Source organism: Cryptomeria japonica, chromosome 7 (assembly GCF_030272615.1).
Source record: "Cryptomeria japonica chromosome 7, Sugi_1.0, whole genome shotgun sequence".
NCBI lineage: Eukaryota > Viridiplantae > Streptophyta > Pinopsida > Cupressales > Cupressaceae > Cryptomeria > Cryptomeria japonica.
This window is the reverse complement of record NC_081411.1, coordinates 197,239,685-197,260,198: the sequence shown is the minus strand read 5'-3', so window position 1 is coordinate 197,260,198 and position 20,514 is coordinate 197,239,685. Positions and strand designations below refer to the sequence as shown.

General features: G+C 34.2%; 1 protein-coding gene across 2 annotated transcripts in view; it reads right to left on the bottom strand.

The window, feature by feature from the left end:
- The window catches only part of LOC131048139 ((6-4)DNA photolyase), a 162,133-nt gene extending 159,328 nt beyond the window's left edge, over positions 1–2,805 (bottom strand). For both annotated transcript variants that reach the window (XM_057982015.2, XM_057982022.2), the window contains exon 1: positions 2,087–2,805. In XM_057982015.2, the coding sequence (XP_057837998.1) occupies positions 2,087–2,479 (393 nt within the window). In that variant the 5' untranslated portion in view covers positions 2,480–2,805. The remainder of the gene's footprint in view (positions 1–2,086) is intronic.
- Between the last annotated feature and the right edge of the window lie 17,709 nt (positions 2,806–20,514).

Here is a 20,514-nt window from a genome sequence, read left to right as displayed (position 1 = left end):
TGCACTTTCACCCCTTTCAAACTAGAGACGCTTGGGGATGGACGAGGACCCCGCATGGAAATTGCATTGTGTCTTGACTATTAGAGACAACATGCTGGATGTAAAAAGCATAGTAAGTCCCCCCTTGCTAACCTTCAAGGCAAGAAGCCTCTTATTGATCTTCACATGGAATTCTGTCATGCCCCCTACAGCGAATCCATTGTCTGCTCTTACCCGGCACCATGAATAACAATTTCATCAATCAGTGAGCACGATTACTATCGACTACTTGAAGGACAGAACTATAGAATGAAATCTGACATTGGTTAGTTGATCACTCCCTAAGATATGCGATTTCTTTCCCCAATGATGTGCGATTCCACTCTTTAATTCAAGACAGCAGATTACCATTAGTTAGCACGACTAACAACATCTTGAAGGGACAGATTAGCTATGAAAAGAAATCCGATGACCAAGTAGCACATGCTTTACAAACAGGTTCCATTTGGAGGAGACACCACCGATGGGAAGATATTAAGGACAATATCCAACAATGCAGAGGGATATAGATGGAAGTATCTGGAAAAGAGATAGAAGGCATTCCGTACCTTAAGTCTGAAACATAGATATCATCCATTCAGCAATCTGAGTATTTTATTATTTTGGTGGTATGTTGTGTACTAAGGATCATGATGCTTTATATGTAAATAATACTTGTATGGATCTTAGAATGACACTCTTTAAATCTACGATTTCCAATCAGTATTAAATCTGCATTTGTAATCAGCATTGAGTCTGCGTTTCTAACCAGCATTACGTCTGCATTTCGATCAGTATTAAGACTGCATTTCTAAACAGTATTAAGTCTGTACATGTATATTTCTAAATTAGTATTCAATCTGCTATATATTCTTAAATCTGCATGAAATAGAATAAATAGGATCTATAGAACTTCGAACAATCAGACATCCTGTTGTCGAGGGGATGATACGTTACATACAAGGAGGCCAAGCAGCCAAAAGATCCATTCTGGGTTAATCAGGGCTGACTGACGGAGGTGCTTCCGTACCCCTAACTCTAAAGAGTTAAGCAAGAGGTAACGTAACGGTGGTACTTCCATACCCCTGAACCTGTTGAATAGGCTGAAAGGCCTTCATTCTCGTATTTTTTGTTTTAAATCCAATATTGCCAACTGAGTACGCTGAATGCAAATTCAATACGATCTGTGTGATAATATATTTCCAATTTACCCCAGTTACCAGATGAAATGGTTCTCTTCCCAAAAGTAGAGCTTACATTACCCTGCAAAAATTGGGCACTGACTGTTTACCTCACATAGTGCTTGCCGGGCGGGAATTTTTAAATGAGACTTAAGTGGCTTCACTGTTAGAGTAGATGCTGTGATGTGCCTACAAGTAGTGACTCTATGGACCTTCAACTCTTAAAACTACCATTCTCAGACCAGACAAAATTTCTTAACAATTATAAAAACTTGCTTTCCAGGTAGACTGCAACACGCATGTGATCAAGCGATAATATGTTCAAAATGAACACTATCTGTACCCATGTTCTTGAGATCCTGATATCTGAAACCATGAAAAGTACTTTAGCTCTTCACCTTGTGACAAAATTCGGAAGCAAAGAAACCATTATGAATTAAGTCCTTTTATCCAAACAGTTGTGACTATCGGTGATAGGGACTTCAAAAGAGCATCACCCATGTTTATATCCCTCTCGCCACAATAGGAAAGCCTAAAACTCTAGCGGACATGATGCCAGATTATGGTGCAATAATCAGAAGATATATTTGAGAGTGATAAATTTTTAGAAATCATAGAAGTTTGGTTTAAGCTAACCCAAAAACCTTAAAAGGCTGTCCATAACCTCAACTATAAATTGCACAGCTAAAAAGCAAATAGAACTCTGAAGCGCAGAAAAGTACCAAGAAACTATTTATAGATAAAATTTAAAACATGGAGAATTAAGAATAATATTCTTCGGTGTAAAGTAATATAAACTGGAAAATAAATAATGACATCACTCAAAACAAAATGCATTTCCGCATTGCTGATTTGAACTTCAAAAGTTGATCACCATGTAAACTTACTTGTTCCAAAAGCTGTGGAATGACATCAGTTGGGTTTCCCTTAAACAGGAGCAGACGAGATCCTCTTCTTTTGAGATTACCATCTAAATCATCAAGGCACTCTAATAAAAACCGAATTCTATTGATACCCACGCGAGTAGACCCAAGAGAAGGAGCACTGGGGTCGGGTTCCAAAAACCATGGATCCAAAACAAACACAGGGTATACATTTTTAGCATTCTGGCATGCATATTCCAGAGCAGGATTGTCATGGATTCTCAGCCCCTTTCTAAACCATATCAAAGTATTACCTTCCATTGGTCTCTGTTTAGCAAAACCGGAATGCCCACAGGTATGAAGGAGCCAAGGAAGCTTGTATGCTATTGTGGGTCTGAGCAGTGCGGAGTTGAGCATGCGCCCAACTTACAATAGTGTTAGTCTTTTCTAGGGAGGATCAAAATGTGGGAAGACAGAGGACAATGGAATGATCGCACCACAATAGGTTTTCCCTGGGTAAATGCATGTGAAGAGTAACTGAATTGCATTTGTCACCATTTGTGGTGTGGATATTTGTGGTACGTGGGCTGTGGAGAACCAGGAAGAGGGTGAAAGCCATAAATGAACTCCGAGTTGTGATCGAGGGAGTAAATAACATGGGTATATGATCGTTGAAAAAAGCAAACGGAACTAGAGAATTTTTTTGATGAAAACATGTCAGCATAGATGTGATCGTTGAAACCGCAAACTGTGATCGTTGAAAAAGCAAATGGAACTAGAGAATTTTCAAAATCAAAAATTTGTAATGTAATTGTTTCTTTATTTTTCATTTTTTATTTTTCATTTTATTGACGTTTGGATAAGGTCATTTTCACACGATCTTGAAGGGTATGTTGCTTTGACGTTGTTTTCTCAAATGGGGATGAAATTCATTTTTGAAAGGCAAAGAGAGATTTCACCCAATGAAGAGTCCTACTAAATGAGTTATAAAGGGTGTCAGCGTATTATTTTGTTTCATATTTGGAGATTCAAATTTAACTAACTGTTCATTTGGAAGGTGCATATCTTAGGCTTTATTCAAACATTTTTTATTGTCTGACATCTATTTTTTTCAACTACAAGCTAACGCTGAGAAGAACTTACAGATCGACTTCCAAATTCAGAGAATCAAACTTCAAGCTAGCACTTTTCTCAACACAAGGAAGGTCACTATTGCCCAAGGCCTAAGGAGCACTCTTCAAGTTTGATTTTATCATTCCAAGAGTTATTTTGTGGCTGCAATTCTAGTTTGTTCTAATTATGTAGTGGTTGTTTGTAATCGCTGAGTGTCTTTTGTATTTGCTACAAAACTAGAGTTGTTTTACCATTGTATTGGTTGTTTGTAATAGCTATGTACCTTTTGTAGTTGTTGTTTATATTGGCTACATATCTAGAGTTATTTGGGTGTCTAGTAATGGTTGCTATGTTCTCCTTTCTTTGACAATCTTTTGACTATCTTTTATTGTAATTATTTGCATTCCTTCAATATAAAAAAACAATGAGCTATAAAGGATGTTTAAAAGTTCTCTAAAAAAATTGAAGCCTTTCTATGTTTAATTTTTTTATGGGTTTTGATTAACAAAATTGTTCTTTTGTTAGTTTTGTCTTTTCGTAAGGTTATTAGGTTGTATGTTTTCAAGTTGCTTTATACTTGATAGAGACATCAATATACATTTTGCACTCCATAATGTAACTTGACATTTAATCTACATCATCTTTTTGTTGCAAAATAGACATGTTCTTATTTCCCATTTTTTCTTAAGTAATACCTATCAACCTATCTAAGGTGATGTGACCCAACACTTAATTGGGCAATCATCTTCAATTTCACCTGTGTAAGAGCATCTTGACTAGTCTCCATAGGATTTACATATGATAGACTACTATTACGTGTGAGAGCATGTTAGAGGGAGGTTTCATTCAAATCATGACTAACATGAGGATAGTGTAGAAAACTTATCATGAAACATCTATTGTATGGAAGAATAAGGACAAATTGGATGCCCAAGTTTTAGGTAGTAAAATATTTTATGTTCTAATAATAGCAATGTGTAAGGAATAAAGCATTGTGTTTTGAGTCCAATCAATTTGGGCAGCATACCTCTATTGGGCTTGTACATGGTTTCCAAAATCATCACATGGTTTCATCTTATGATTCTGAACTATTAGTTGGAGCTTGGTCTAGGAAGTTGGCCAAGATATTTTATGTGGTGTAGTAATAATGAATTGTTATTTAAGAATTCAAAGAGAGAAGTTGTCTTAATGTAACCCATTTTAAGGATTAGCACAAGCTTTGGATCTTTTTGAGTGTGGTTTTTTCCTCACAAAGGTTTCTCGACATATATCTTATCTTATGGTCTACATCTCTTAAGATTATTTTCATTTTTCGTTTATGATTTATCACAAGTTATGTACAAAATACTTTAAATTTGAAACATAATTTCACTTCTTTCTATAAATAGAAGGCATGTATGTAGTAAAAAGAAATATCATGTCTTTAAAAGAGAGGAGAAATGAATCAACCATTGCAAGAAAAGGCATGGTAGTAAGAACTAGATAGGTTAGGAACAACAATATGTGATTCCTTAGAAACAACTATGTGTTTTGTTATAATAGTATTAAAAGGAAACTATGAGGGTGAGAAAAGAAAGCCTAGTGACTAAGAGTCCATCAAAAGTAACAATCTTGTGTTTTGGTCATAAGGATGGTAAGATAATTTATAGAAAATACTACTTAGAGAGTTTTGGTTAAGGGGAGGATGATTTTGGTAGGTGGAAGGTTATAGAAGAGTAATTTTGGGAGTGAAAAGTAAGGGAGGCGGTGTGGAAGGAAGACGAATCATAATATGATTCTAGGTGGAGGAGGTCCTTTTGTTTTAGCCTTAAGCCTTTGAGGGTTGTTTTGGGGTTTGGGTTGTGGTTGGGTTTAGAGAAGAGGTTGAGAATTATGATGAGGCTTAGGTATATGTGTAGGTTTACGCTAGGGATGAGGTATGGGAAGGGGAGCAACATAGTTAGGTCTAACAGAACTATTTATACTAGTGTGAGGAACATTTGAATCAGCTATGTGTTGCTTTGGAATATAAATGTCAAGGCCCTTAGTATGATGTAACCCAAAAATAATGGTTTCAAAAGGACAAGTAGAAAAACAAAGGTCATTATCTATAAATCAAGCCTTTTAGTCTAGGCTATAGCACTAATAAAGATTAACAATTTGTAATATTGGTTGTAAGGAGGCCTTATAGGTTTAATGATCAAAGATTCAATGTAGAAGTGTCCAAGTTTAAAAAGTAGATGGTATTAATGGTGTGGGATGGTGATCACTTCATTATAATGGAATGGTACTCTTCCATGCATGACTCACGACATATCAAACTTTAGCTTCTACTCTCTCAATTATTCTTGCACATTCTAATGTGTTGATTCAAATGTGAATTTTCTTTCAAAAAGGATCGTAAATTTTATCAATGAATATATGGTAGAATTTATAATGGAATATTAACATAATATATATCTAACCAGCAATGAACTAAAATATGACTCTATTTGGAACTCTTGATTAGGCTAGGTGGGTAATTAGCTCAAAATAGGGGAAGGGTTTTGCTTGATTTCTCTGATACCATGTTAGTGTTCTCAAAATATTCAAGCAAAAACTAAAATTGCTTCCACAAACAACGAGAAAAACCAACCCAAATAATATTATGCAAGAGTTGATTCAAATGTACATAGAAGGCTTGCTTATGTAGGCAAGAAACTAAAGGGAGAAGGTAGAAAACAATGACTAACTACCCCTACATATAGATGACACTTATGAACAAACTTGACAAGTGTATAGGAAACTTGGCATAAGCTTTTGTTAGAGGTGTCTCACTAGGTGAGTACACATGTCTCAACCACATGAGGTGAGATGCATCTCAAAATGACCTCTAAGTAAACTTAAGTCAATGTTAATAGGTCATATTGGGAAGTGGTTAACTATTAAATATATATGAAATGATACTATTTACACCAACATTCATTATCTACTAGTGAACTTGGAAAAAAATTGCACCCTTTAGATAAGTAAAATTTTGTGAGTGAGAAAGGAAATTTTGGTAGCTACAAGGTCAAATAAGACAATAATGGTTGTTTTAGGTAATTTGAAAGTGGCTAGAGTGATAGGATGTGATAAGGGAAAAATTCAAAAAAAATAATGATTAAGTTTGAGGAAAGGGCTGAAATGGAGAGGAAAAATATTTTGAAGGTGTAGTGTACTGAATTGTACCCCTTTACTATTTCACACTTAGTTTGGACCCACTTTGGTGCCTATGCCTAATGTGTACTTAATTTATGTTTGATTATGTTCAATTTTGGGACCATTTTCATTAACTTGGTGTGTTCCTCTATTCACAACCATTTTCTAAGCTCGAATTGCAAGGGCCAAGGAGCCCAATGCCCCTGTTAGGCGATTCGGCCCCAAAATTTAAAATATAAACGTTAGCTTTGTAAGTAGTAGGAAATTGCTATCCGATGTCGACACTCCCCAAAAATTAAATTCAAAAATGTTAAATTTTGATATAAATACAACTCCTCCCACTTAAACTCTAAGTCTTCTTAATATATCCTATGAGCATTTGATCAAGCATATATTTGGGTCAATTGAGCACAAATCTACATTCAATGAGCAAGAAGCATTCAAGAATACATCTTCAAGATCAATCATAATGTGTTTCTTCATGATGAAGGAATGCATTAGCATCTTCCAAGAAACATCAATACTTTTGCGAGACTTCATGCTAAGGGTTTCATATTTAATGTAATATTTGTCAATTCGAGAATTTCTATTATTGTAATATTTTTCTTGGCATGTCTTTTGTTTGATAGGTTCTCTTTGGATGACCCTTGATGATCCATTGGCACAAGGATACAAAGAGATTGATCTTGTTGTGACATTCCTTTATTTGTATCTTAATTATTCTATTTGTTGTATGAATCTTATATCATAAATACAATTTTGTATTATCTATTGGGTATGATGCAAAGAGTGAAGCTTTTTGGTCTCTTCCATGTTGACCTAAAAGGACCCTTTGTCCCTTCTTATGGGCTCTTCCTCCTTTGTACTTGTAGTTCCATTTTATTTTTGGGATGGTATAAATTCAAAACAATCATATTGATATAGATTACTTAACTTATGCGCATACTAACCCCATATATGTGGATCCCTTATGTGCTCTTGTTTTGTATGTGAGTGTCACCTTGACCTACCTATGTGTGGGGGAATTTCATTGTTACAGTATGCTTGTCTTTGAATGCATACTACCTTAAATAAATTGTTGTTGGTTGGCATACACAATCACTTTAAGGAGGGAGAATACATTCCTCTATGCATTTCACTAAATGCACACACCATGAACTTGTTTTTCCTATTGCAACAACCTTTTCAATATCCTATCCAAGACTACCCATCAAACATAGAGTTTTATTCAGACTTGTAATCTCTATTAGTGTGAAGATATCATAACATAACACAACTTTCTAGCCTTGTGACTCCTTGCAAAAATTCCTCCTAATAAGTATATGAGGATCTTACTAATCCTATAGGCCATGCTTTGTGTGTTTTTAACATGAATCCTAGTAAGAACATGAAGATTCTACTAGTTCTAAATGTCATGCTTTGAGCTTTTGAGATGGTTACTAGTAAGTTTTACAAATCTTACTAGTCCTAGATGCCATACCCTTTGTGTTTTGCATGCTCCATGTGTGTGACTATGTTGATCATATTTCTCACATCGTACTTTCATTTTATCTTGATATTGTAGTATTGCATCGCAAATTGTATCCCTATACAATTTTATCTTCACTTAGGCCTCACTTAGCATTGTGGCATTTTGTGCTTTGATCATGTTTGATTTTTCTCACTCCAGCTTCAAATTGCAATCTTCACATATCACTTGGTCAATGGTCCTTTGTTCAGTCTTGATAGGTTAGATAATGGCACCTCGAGCGCCCTTGTCCAATTCAAAGGGGCCCAATTTTGGACCCTACAACGATAAAAAGAATACGGGCTAGAATTTCCTTCCCATGTTGGCCTTCTTCAAATTTCAAACATGTTTCATGAGGTGAGGTATAAAAACAAGCCTTACCCCCTCAGTTAAGACATCCTCTCCACATGATTTAAGTTCTGAATTCAATTCCTATCAAGCAAATTCAAGTGAGCAACCAATCAAGCATTATCAAGGTAGTGAAGAAGAGGTCAAGTATTTAGATTTCAAGCATTCAATATGGCATCCATGATAAAGATATTATGAATACATCCTACATAACAACATCAACCTTTGCATGAAGACTTCAAAGAAAGATTCATCAAGGCATAACGTTCCAATTTCAACATTTCAATTCAGATCTATTCTATGACTTTTTAAAGGAACACTCTACACTTCAATTCAATTATAAGGTTAACTAGGTTAAACTCGGGGTTTGACCTAAGCAAATCCCTACCAACAACACAATTTTTCATCCATTGTATGCAGGTGACAGGTTCAGAAGACGTAGTTGTAGATTCAAGAAAAGTAGATAGAGACAATTAGATCTAGCTTTTGTAGAGGCAAAATTTGGAGGATGAGATCACCCAACACACCTATGTTTGACAACTTTTTGGCAAAACTTTAGAGAAACATTTAAGACTACATTTTGATTCTAGAAATATAACTATTGCCCACATCTTTAACACTCTAGGGACAAGGTCGCTCCAAGTATTGTCCCATAATTTTAGGCCTAGATTGCAAACACATGTTCCTCTCAGCTTCCTAATTTTATCTATTTGTACTTATGTATACATGTCAAATATGAAACTACTTGTGCATGCTCATCCTTGTCAATTTTATACCTTTAACCCTAGATCTTGCATTCAATTCACATCTTTCCATAGTTCATTTTCAAATCAAACAAGGAGACTCAAATCCACATTGTTCTCAATCCTTTTCAATTAGATTTTTTATTGAGCCAAGTGGATTCACCCCTATCCTTAATTGTAACCATTGCGAAACTAGGTCTAGTTCCTACTTTACATGCATAAACTTGTGAACCTATTTCCACACATTACATTTTTGGTGAACCCAACATAGTGCTTCCATTATTTTGATTTTTTTTAAATATATAATTTGTATGCATTTAATTAATTCACATTTGTAATCATTTATGAAATACATCACTTATACACTTAAATTACATAAATTTAGAGGTCTAATTCACAAAAAACCTAATTTTTTTTTATAAAATTGACTTGTGAGTTTCATAATTTTTTATTTATATGCTCAAATATGATTGTTATTGGTTATTATTTATATATTTAAAAGCATTTTTTGTTCACATCTATCATTTGTTTAATACATTTTGTTCGCTAACCAATCAAAATATTGGAAAATTACATTGTTTACTAGCACCAGTATAAGTGAGGTATTGGAGGATCGGTTTGTCCTCTTGGGTTTATCATCCTTGAGGTGACAAATTTCCTCTACATCCTTTGGTGTCTCCTTCATGCCATCAGAGAAAAGAAAATAATTTCCAAAATCACATTCTTGATACAATATTTGGGATTTTGGGTCCTTAGAAGGAAAAATTGTATATTTGGATTTTGGCTCTGGTTGAAGGGCAATTTTTTGTTTACCCATGGGAATTAATTCTTGAGACCAATCCATCTTGATTTCTCCTCCCATATCTTTACAAAAGTTCTACTTAGCAGCATACCATAACTTGCAAGGATATCGACTACCAGAACAGTCAATTTCACTCTTTTACTAGGATGTACTGCTAGGGCAACTTGAGCATCCTTGATTTGGCCTAACAAAGGGACCTGCTTTGAGTCTATTGAATAACACTTCCCAAAAGTTTTGGTGAGGTAAAGACCTAATTCTTTGGCAACTGCGGAAGGCATAATGTTAAATGATGCCCCTGAATCAATGATACAATTATTGAGTTTATAACCATTAATAAACAAAGATATGTAGAAAGGTCCAGGCTTTTGATCTAATGCTAAAGGCAGTTCATCTGTTTCATTAGCTAAAACCTTTGGAATAGTTTTAGATGATTTTGTAGGTTCAGTACACTTCCTAACCTGTGAGGACTCAAGACTGGCCAACAATGACTGATTAGGTTGCAACTGAGAGGTTTCCCCCTATACATATTTGACTAACTTATCCAACTCTTTAGGGTTCCACCTAAGGTACTCAACAGGGGAAATTTGAATTTTGGAAGTCTTAAAAAATTCAACAATATCAAAAGAAGTATCGGGATAGGGGCACTTTAGTACTTGAACCTCTTGAACTCTTGAACCACTTTCAAAGTTTTGGTTCACAAGTTCTTTACCTTTGGCTAGGGTTTTAGGAAATGTTGGATTACGTGCATTTTTTAGGTTGACGTTGATTCCTAGTAAGGATTGCACCAGAAGGATCTTCAAGGGTCACCAATATATCTCCTTCTCTTTCTGAATCTGATTCGTACTCCAGGAAGTGTATTTCAGAGTCTCCAGGTTGCTTGAAGATTTCTTCTTCTTGACCAATCTCACTTATTACTCCTCTTGTATTCATCATTTGTGCATGTTGCACCATTATGGGCAAGAATTACCATCATGATCATCAGTTAGGTGGAAAACACACATGATACCTTTAGGTGGTGGAGCTTCAATTGCCAATCTCTGCTGAGCTGGAGGCAATTGTAAGGCCTTGTTTTGATTAGTAATTCTTCTTGGAATATCTTGATAAGGTTGTGGATAGGAAGAAATAGCCTTTGGAAATTATCTTTTGAGAGCTATGACATCATTCATTAATCTTTGTAGTACAGGGTCTGAAGAAGTAGAGAGTTGGATACCCGCTACTTGAACTTCTCTCTTCCATTTTCCAATAGTAATTAAGTCGTCCTCTAACTCAACAACCGTTATTTTGACATTGGCTAGAGTTGCTACTCTTTGTCTCGGAATTAAGAAGCTTATTTATGAAGGCATGGAATTAATGAAGAAACATTTCAGATTGTCATCTGAAGGCTTCTGATTTGTAAGAATTTTATGGACAATTTTATCAAACCTAGCCACAAAATCTCTCATAGACTTAGGAATTTATTTCTTTAATTGGGCCAACTGAGCTAAAAAGGAATACTCATCTTCAACAACCCTAAACCTAGCCTCAAACCTAGTTTTCAAATCTTGCCAATTTATGATTACACCATTAGGCAAGTGGTAGAACCAATTGTCTCGGTTAATGTCTGCACACATAGTCTTACTGCCACATCTTCATGCTAGACTGCTATCACACCACACGCAACATTAAATGCATTTAAATTCTCATCAATTGATACCTTCCCATCACCACTAAACTTGGGCAAATGATCCCTTTCTCCTTTAGGTAAAGCATTCAAATGAAGACCAAGATTTAGTGGTCCTACTGCAGGTCCCCAAGGATTGTTAATGGCCATTGAAAGAATGATATTAAGAGGTTTGGGGTTAATTACGCTGGGTAAAGCAACACCATCCAATATTAGGGCTTGACAAATAGGGGACACAAGAGATGGAGCAAAAGGGGAAGGATGTCTTCTTTTGGCTCATCTCCTAGGTGTAAAGGAAGCTTGAAAGTTTAGATTTTGCAATTCCTGGAAGACTGGGTCAAATATCCCCTCACGCCTCTGAGACCTAGTGTATCTTCTTTGCTCTAGTCTGTTCACAAGTTTCAATATCTGTAAAGCTGATCAAAACAGAGATAACTCACATGACAACCCTATATATCCCGTGCTCAAGTGACTATTCTTGATGTTTGACTCCCCAACAGAGTCGCCAAAAATCTATCCACTTTTGCCTAAAAGAAAAAAAACTTCTTGCACACACTGAAATGTTGTTCCTTATGAACCATTCATTATAGAGTCCCTTTAGCTCATCTGTTGATAAGTAGGAGATATTTTCTACAACAAGTCAAATTATGATATTGCTATCAGTATTCAACTATGTAGTTTTTTGAGTCAAACACATTGACTCATGTTTCATGAGTAGTGGTTCATAAGAACCCATATCTCATGAGAATAAATGGTCAATGTAGCACTCATTGCATCTAGGTGATGCTCACAGAGGTAAAACATCGGGCTTTCTCGAGAGGTCACCCATCCCATTACTACTCCAACTCAAGTGTGCTTAACCACATAGTTTTGTAATGTCCCCAATTTTAATAAAGTGACTTAATTAAGTTAATTAATTAAGTCATCCTAAATTTGAAATAATATCATAAGGACTTATTTAATTAATTAATTAAATTATTAAATAAAGGGGCCCAAATTAATTAAATAATAAACTATTGTCAGCCTACTTGTAACCCTTCGGGAAACTTCTCTGAGCTCTTTATAAGGCCGAGTTCAACATAGTTGTTGGTATGGTGAATTTGATGTTTTTTTTGAATTTGCAAATTCTAGTTGGAGTTCCGTTCTATTGCAGTTTCGAAGGTGCAAGATCCTACCTATTCAGTAATCGCAGTTTCGGTGGTTAGCAGCCACCCTAGTCTGTCATTGGAGATATCATTTCTAATATTTCACTTTGTACTTCATTGTCGGATCTATCTCTACTATGTGGAAATATAATTACAAATATTTAGTTCTTGGCCATTCCATGTTGTTAGTGTATACTCTGTGTTGGTAATTCATTCCTGTACCTGCACTAATCTTATCAATGGAGGTAATATCTACGATTGGTAATCCCGCCGAGAGTGAAACCCGTTGAAGGTGTAGTATGTTGAGAGTGTAATATTGTCGAGAGTGAAACCCATCGAAGGTGTAGTACATTGAGAGTGTAATCCTACTAAGAGAAAAACTCACTGAAGGTGTAGTACGTCGAGAGTGTAATCCATTACGCTGAGAGTGTAATCCTGTCAAGAGTGAAACCCGCCGAAGGTGTAGTACGTCGAGAGTGTAATACTGCCGAGAGTGAAACCCACCAAAGGTGTAGTACGTCGAGAGTGTAATCCTACCGAGAGTGAAACCCGCTAAAGGTGTAGTACGCCAAGAGTGTAATCCAGTACGTCGAGAGTGTAATCTTGCTGAGAGTGAAACCCACCGAAGGTGTAGTACGTCGAGAGTGTAATCCTGTCGACAGTGAAAACCTGTCGAAGGTGTAGTTCCACCAATAGTGAAACCTATTGAAGGTGTAGTACGTTGAGAGTGTAATCCAGTATGCCAAGAGTGTAATCTTGCTGAGAGTAAAAACCCGTTGAAGGTGAAATTCGGGTACCATGCGGTTGGGTACACTATAGTGGTATCAGAGCCAAAATTCTGCCAGCCTGTAGAATGCAAAATTGACTATAGAAATGAAAGAAAGGGATAATAAAGTCGCTGCTAATGAAATCACCAAGTGGTATAACAAATATCAAAAGAAGAAGAACACGGTGGTATTAGAGCCAAAATCCTGCCAGCCTATGGAATGCTTGGGATGACTATAGAAATGGAAGAAAGGGATAATGAAATCGCTGCCAATAAAATCACCAAGTGGTATAACAAATATCAAAAGAGGAAGAATCTTTTGACATTTCAAGAATACCTAGTTTTGATAGGAAAAAGTATACTTGTACATGAGGAGGTTATTAGAATCTTTGATGAATACTCAAGTGAACCTATGGAGATCAAGGCTACCAAATCCTTTGAAAGGTACTATGCAAGGAAAATAAAAGAGGAGTTGGATCCTGAATTATTAACTCAATCAGAATCAAAGAAAGATGAAGACAAGTTCACATGTTCACCCCAGCGACAAGAGGATATGGACAAGCCAGAGACAACAATTGTCCCTTCAAGTGGAGAACACTTAAACTTTCATGACAATTGCAAGGATGAAGATGTTCGTATGAATTTTGTCAAGCCAACAATGGTTGATCAACTTCATGGAGATGCAAACTCTAGCAATGATCCCTTACAAGAGTAACCTCTACAGTTGGTTGAATACAAAGTTTACCCTTCGGTTGCGCATGAGGCGTGCATGATTGTCATCTCTCCTTGTGAGTGGCATCTTTATGAAGAAAGCAAGTTGGATTTTGATGAGTTATTCCTCAACTCTAAGCAGGGCAATGTTTATATCAGAGTGGAGCAACGCAAGCTGATTAGGGATTTGCAAGTGGTGCTCGCGGTCAGTAGATATAGCTACCAACATTCATGCATGGTCTGGGATCCTAGAGATTGTCAGATGGTAGATAGTTATAGATTGCTTGAGGGCAAGCAATCTTTGGGTCGGGAGGACCGTAATGTCCCCAATTTTAATAAAGTGACTTAATTACATTAATTAATTAAGTCATCCTAAATTTAAAATAATATCAAAAAGACTTATTTAATTAATTAATTTAATTATTAAATAAAGGGGCCCAAATTAATAAAAAACTAAACTATTGTCGGCTTTCTTGTAACCCTTCAAGAAACTTCTTGGAGCTCTTTATAAGGCCGAGTTCGACATAGTTGTTGGTATGGTAAATTTGATGTTTTCTTCGTATTTGTGAATTCTAGTTGGAGTTTCATTTTGTTGCAGTTTCAGAGGTGAAAGATCCTCCCTATTCTGTAATCGCAGTTTCGGTGGTTAACAACCACCCTAGTCTGCCATTGGAGATATCATTTCTGATATTTCACTTTGTACTTCATTATCAAATTTATCTCTATTGTGTGGAAATATATTTACAAATATTTAGTTCTTGGCCATTCCATGTTGTTGGTGTATACTCTGTGTTGATAATTCATTCTCGTACCTACAATAATCTTATCAATGGAGGTAATATCTACAATTAGTAATCCTGCCGATAGTGAAACCTGTCGAAGGTGTAGTACGCTGAGAGCTTAATCTAGTACGCCGAGAGTATAATCCTGCTGAGAGTGAAACCCGCCGAAGGTGTAGTACACTGAGAGTGTAATCCTACCGAGAGTGTAATCCTGTCGAGAGTGTAATCCTGTCGAGAGTGAAACCCGTCGAAGGTGTAGTACGTTGAGAGTGTAATCCCACCGAGAGTGAAACCCCCCAAAGGTGTAGTACGCTAAGAGTCTAATCCAGTACGTCGAGAGTGTAATCTAGTATGCCAAGAGTGTAATCCTGTCGAGAGTGAAACTTGTCGAAGGTGTAGTATGCCGAGAGTGTAATCCCATCGACAGTGAAAACCTATCAAAGGTGTAGTTCCACCGAGAGTGAAACCCACCGAAGGTGTAGTACACTGAGAGTGTAATCCAGTATGCCAAGAGTGTAATCTTGCTGAGAGTGAAAACCTGCCAAAGGTAAAATTCGGGTACCATGCGGTTGGGTACATTACAAGTTTCCTCCAAGGTTAAAACCATTTTAGCTTGCAACCCCATTTGCGAAACCTTTATTAAGTGTTGTGCCTTATAAACCATTCATTATAGATCCCCTTTAGCTTATCTATTGATAAGTAGGAGATATTTTCCACTACAAGTCAAATTGTGATATTTTTATCAGGATTCAACTATGTAGTTTTTGAGTCAAACTCATTGACTCATGTTGCATGAACTTAGTGGTTCACAAGAACACTTCTCTCATGAAAATATCTCCTAATTATTAATAGATGAGCTAAAGGGGATTTATAATGAATAGTTCATAAGGCACAACACTTGTTGAAGATTTTGCAAATGGGGTTGCAAGCTAAAGTGGGATAAACCTTGGAGGAAACTTTGTGGTTAAGGTAGCTTGAGCTAGAGTAGTATTGGGATGGGTGACCTCCTGAGAAGGCCCAATGCTTCACCTTTGTTAGTATCACCTAGATGCAATGAGTGTTAAGTGAACCATTCATTCTCATGAGAGATGGGCTCTTGTGAACTACTACTCATGAAACACGAGTCAATGAGTTTGACTCAAAAAACTACATAGTTGAATCCTGATAGCAATATCATAATTTGACTTGCTGTGGAAAATATCTCCTACTTATCAATATATGAGTTAAAGGGGCTCTATAATGAATGGTTCACAAGGAAAACATTTTTTGAAGGTTTTACAAATGGGGTTGAAAGATAAAGTGGGTTTAACCTTGGAGGAAACTTTGTGGTTAAGTGCGCTTGACTTGGAGTAGCATTGGGATGGGTGACCTCCTAGGAAGGCCCAATACTTCACCTTTGTGAACATTACCTAGATGTAATAAGTTCTAAGTTGACCATTCATTCTCATGAGAGATGGGTTCTTGTGAACCACTACTCATGAAACATGAGTCAATGAGTTTGATTAAGAAAACTACACAATTGAATCTTGATAGCAATATCATAATTTGACTTGCTATGAAAAATATCTCCTATTACTTTATTGTCATTACATAATTAATTGTTATTTTTTAAATACTGTTATACATGATTAGATATTTATTGTTGTCTATTCAAATTTCAAATAATGCACTTTAAACTAACCACCACTAAGAAATTATAGAAAAAATACAAACATTTCACAAACTATTACAAATAAAGGCCCACATGCTTGGGCGATGGATTAAAACTTAGAGTGTATCCATGAACTTATCCATAAATATGGCAAATTGATACATTGGTTGTTGATGGTACCTGTGTTTTGTGCTCACTTTCATTGCAATAATTCTTCTCATTACTAAATTTGATTATGGTGTTACCTGAAGTCGTGGTAAGTAAAGGGTTGATGTCTCCTCATCAAAACTTATCCAAAATTTTTTTTGGAGCTTACAATCAAAATTTAATGCATTCTTTCAAAATTATACAAAACCCAAGTCTTACTATATGGTTTTATCAAAGGAAATTTGAATATTCTTTTAGTAGACAACACTTTTTAGTGAAGGTCAACCATTCAATGGTTTATAACTTATAGGTAGAAGAATTTTATAAAACAACAAAGTTTCAAAGGAGAAACCCCTAAAATGATGATGTTTATATAATATTAAAATAAAAGTAGGCACAAAATATATGTAATGAAAACAAATGGACTTTAAAGGAGCTCATCTCTTTCAAATGAATGTAATATAATTCGGAAATAAAATTGTAATGGTTAAATTTGTTGGTTGTATAGTTGTATCTAGTCATTTGAGTTATAAAAATAAATTTTTGGAGAGTTTTATATTAAACCTACATAATTATGTAGCTATCTAATACACGATCATGAGCTTTAAGCTAAAATTTATTGAGCAAAACGTCAATGACTAAGGGGTATATATTGTACCAAAATTATTCAAGGCATGATTTTGGTCTCATCCCTTACGGTATGTAACCCTTTCATTCAATGAGATTTTTAACCCATAGTGGACTCATTTAAGATCTTTTGACTTCACTTAAAAGAATAATTTTAATAATATTGTAACAATTAAGAGGAAAGTGTTTTCAGTGATTTTATATAATTAAATATAATTTTTAAAAATATAGTAGGCCTTAATATTTGAAAGACAACTTTAAATAGATAATAGTCACTAGAAAAAAAATATTTGACTAAAATAATTGATAATCAAATTTAGGCCCTACCCATGTTAGTTCTTGTTTGATTTTAATTTTTTTTGAGGTAAATTTAACAATATACTAGGTATATTAGTATGTCCCATTATTTTATAAAAAAATTCACTTTTCCCTTTCATTCTCTTTGTTTTTAAATTATATTTTTATATTTAAATTTATTCTATTTTATATTTAATTTATTAATAACTCTTATTTCCATAATACGATCTTAGATAATTATTGTGATGTATAAAAGTAATCTTATTATGTAGACATCGAATCTAAATTTAAAATTATTGATTTATGATATTTTTTACTAATTATTTGGAATAGACTTGGTATATATTTATGTAATAATTTGTTATGCTTTGGTCTTTAAGTACATTCATTTAAATATTAATAATCATCACAAAAATCTTCAAGAATATTTGGAATTAGAGGACTAAAAAGAATTGGACTTGTGACAAAATTTGTAATTAAATCACTCAAGCATGCTTTCTTGTTCTCTGTCAACACTCCCAAGGTCATAAAACTATCTACTTAAAGATGAGAATGTGAACCTTCACAATGCGATTATTTCTCGAAAATATTTTTAAATAACAATAAACTAATAGACAACAAATGTGATTTCTAAAATAGACATATCTTCGATAATTATTGTGATGTATAGAAGTAATCTTATTAAGTACACTTTGTATCTAGATTTAAAATTGTTAATTTATAATATTTTTTTACTAATTATTTGGAATAGACTTGTTATATATTTATGTAATAATTTGTTATGTTATGGTCTTTAAGTATATTCATTTAAATATTAATGATCATGCTAAAAATATTTAAGAATATTTGAAATAAGGATTAAAAATCACTTGCACACTTTCTTGTTCTCAACACTTTCCAAGGTCATAAAACTATCTACTTAGATAGATTGAAGACGGGAATGTCAACCTTCGCAATGCAATAATTTCTCCAAAATATATTTAAATAACAATAAATTAATAGACACTTGAAATGTGATTTCTTAAATACACATCTCTAAAAAATCGACACTAAACATTATATATTATTATTATATTTATTTGGTGCAATCTTGAATATATACAAAGTTTTAGATAATTAAAACATTTAAGAATCCACCTAGTTTTCTCTTCTTAATAATAAAAAAATTGTTATTACAATTTTCTACTCAGTCGTGTAGGTTAATTGTTTTAATTGGTGCATTCATAATTAAAAAAACTGCAAAATTTGCATGCGTTCTCCGTCTCTTGCGCTGACCGTTGCGCAAACACGTTTTTTAACGTCAAATTTGATCGACATTGCATGTAGATGTCTGTAAAGTTTGAAGCCCATGTTCTTCGTACCATTTTTTAATGTTAAGGGGAACGGAAAGAAGGAAAATTGTTGCTAACACAGGGCTTACCTGGGAAACTCGTTACTAGGGGAGGGTTTAGGTGACATTATTTTAATGTAATGTAATAATAAAACATTCATACGAAGGGATATTTAAATGTTTTTTTTTTAATTTTCTTTATGAGTTGTCACATATTTTTATCGCTTAAGTACCTTGCATGTGAAGTATTACGTCACCATCTAGAAGTCGGTTAAGTGGCTTACACATTCCCATAAACTATTATCATGCCTAAACCTTTCATTAAAGTTCAAATGAAAATAAAATTTTCTATAGAAACTTCCTTACTCATGGGAATTTTAAGATATGTATGCAATGATATAACATTAGGAAATATATGTATTTATTAAAGAATAATGGTAGAAAAGCAAATGTAATATAGTGTTAAAATTAATTATTTTAATATTGAACATAATTATTTTTGCTTTAATATGTTTTGGGCTAAGAATAAACATTGTAGGGAAAAAGCATCGTTTGTGAATTAGTTTTCATTCTACAAGATCAGTTTGACCTTTCATATGAATGACTTGACACGTGTATATAATTTGAAATCATTAGAAACAAGTTTGCCAACAATTGATAAATGTAACTTGTTTTGTCATGATCTTTGCTCTTAACTTACTATTAATGACTAATGGTATTGTGAAATACCCTAGAGAGATTGTTGAATTATAGGTGTCATTTTATCCCAGTTGACACTATTTATTGGACATACTTGATGGCCATGCAAATGATAAAAAACTCTTTACTTATACGAATTCCTTAATGTGATTACATACAAATTAAGACCCTTTTAGTGCTCTAAAAGCAATTGCTCCCAAAGTGACTATCCTTGAAGTACTTATATTATGCAAATGATAATTGATTTCTTGCTTATGAATTAGTGTATATTAAATGTTTTTAAGAACAAGAGAAAGTAATTAATCAAACAAACATATATCAAGTTGACTCATAATGGCTAGTGCATTACAGAGGAATTCAATTCATAAATTTGAATTATAAGGTCAATTGCACATGGCATGATATCACTCTTGCATGTTGCAAGATCGTCCTAAAATAAATAAGTGTAAATCTAAAAATCAGTTATGAATGTATAAAAGTAAATGCAAGACTAGTGTCATGTGATCACACCTACATACCATAAGATTGACCTAAAACAAAAAAGTGTGAATTTGAAGATGAGAAATAGAATAATAAGATTAAGTACAAGAACATGTGTAATAAATGAATCATAATGAGAAGTGTATACGCTCATATGTAGATATAAATAAGATATGATTGAAAAAATAAAATTGTCTACATATAAAAATAAATGATAGATCGAAAACTAAATTCAATTATACATAAAACTATCATATATAATTTATAAATTCAGAAAAAGAAATCTAAAATTTGAATAAGAAATACAAATTTCACCATTATAACTTTTCAGTTCACAACCATGAATAAAGGCCCAAAGAAACCATGTGCTAAATTCAGCAATGAGAATTTAATCATTGAAAAGCATTCAGTACATTTTTTGGAATCTTTTCCCTCTAAGACAATAGTATGGAATTATAAAAGTTACAAGAGGGATTTAGGACATT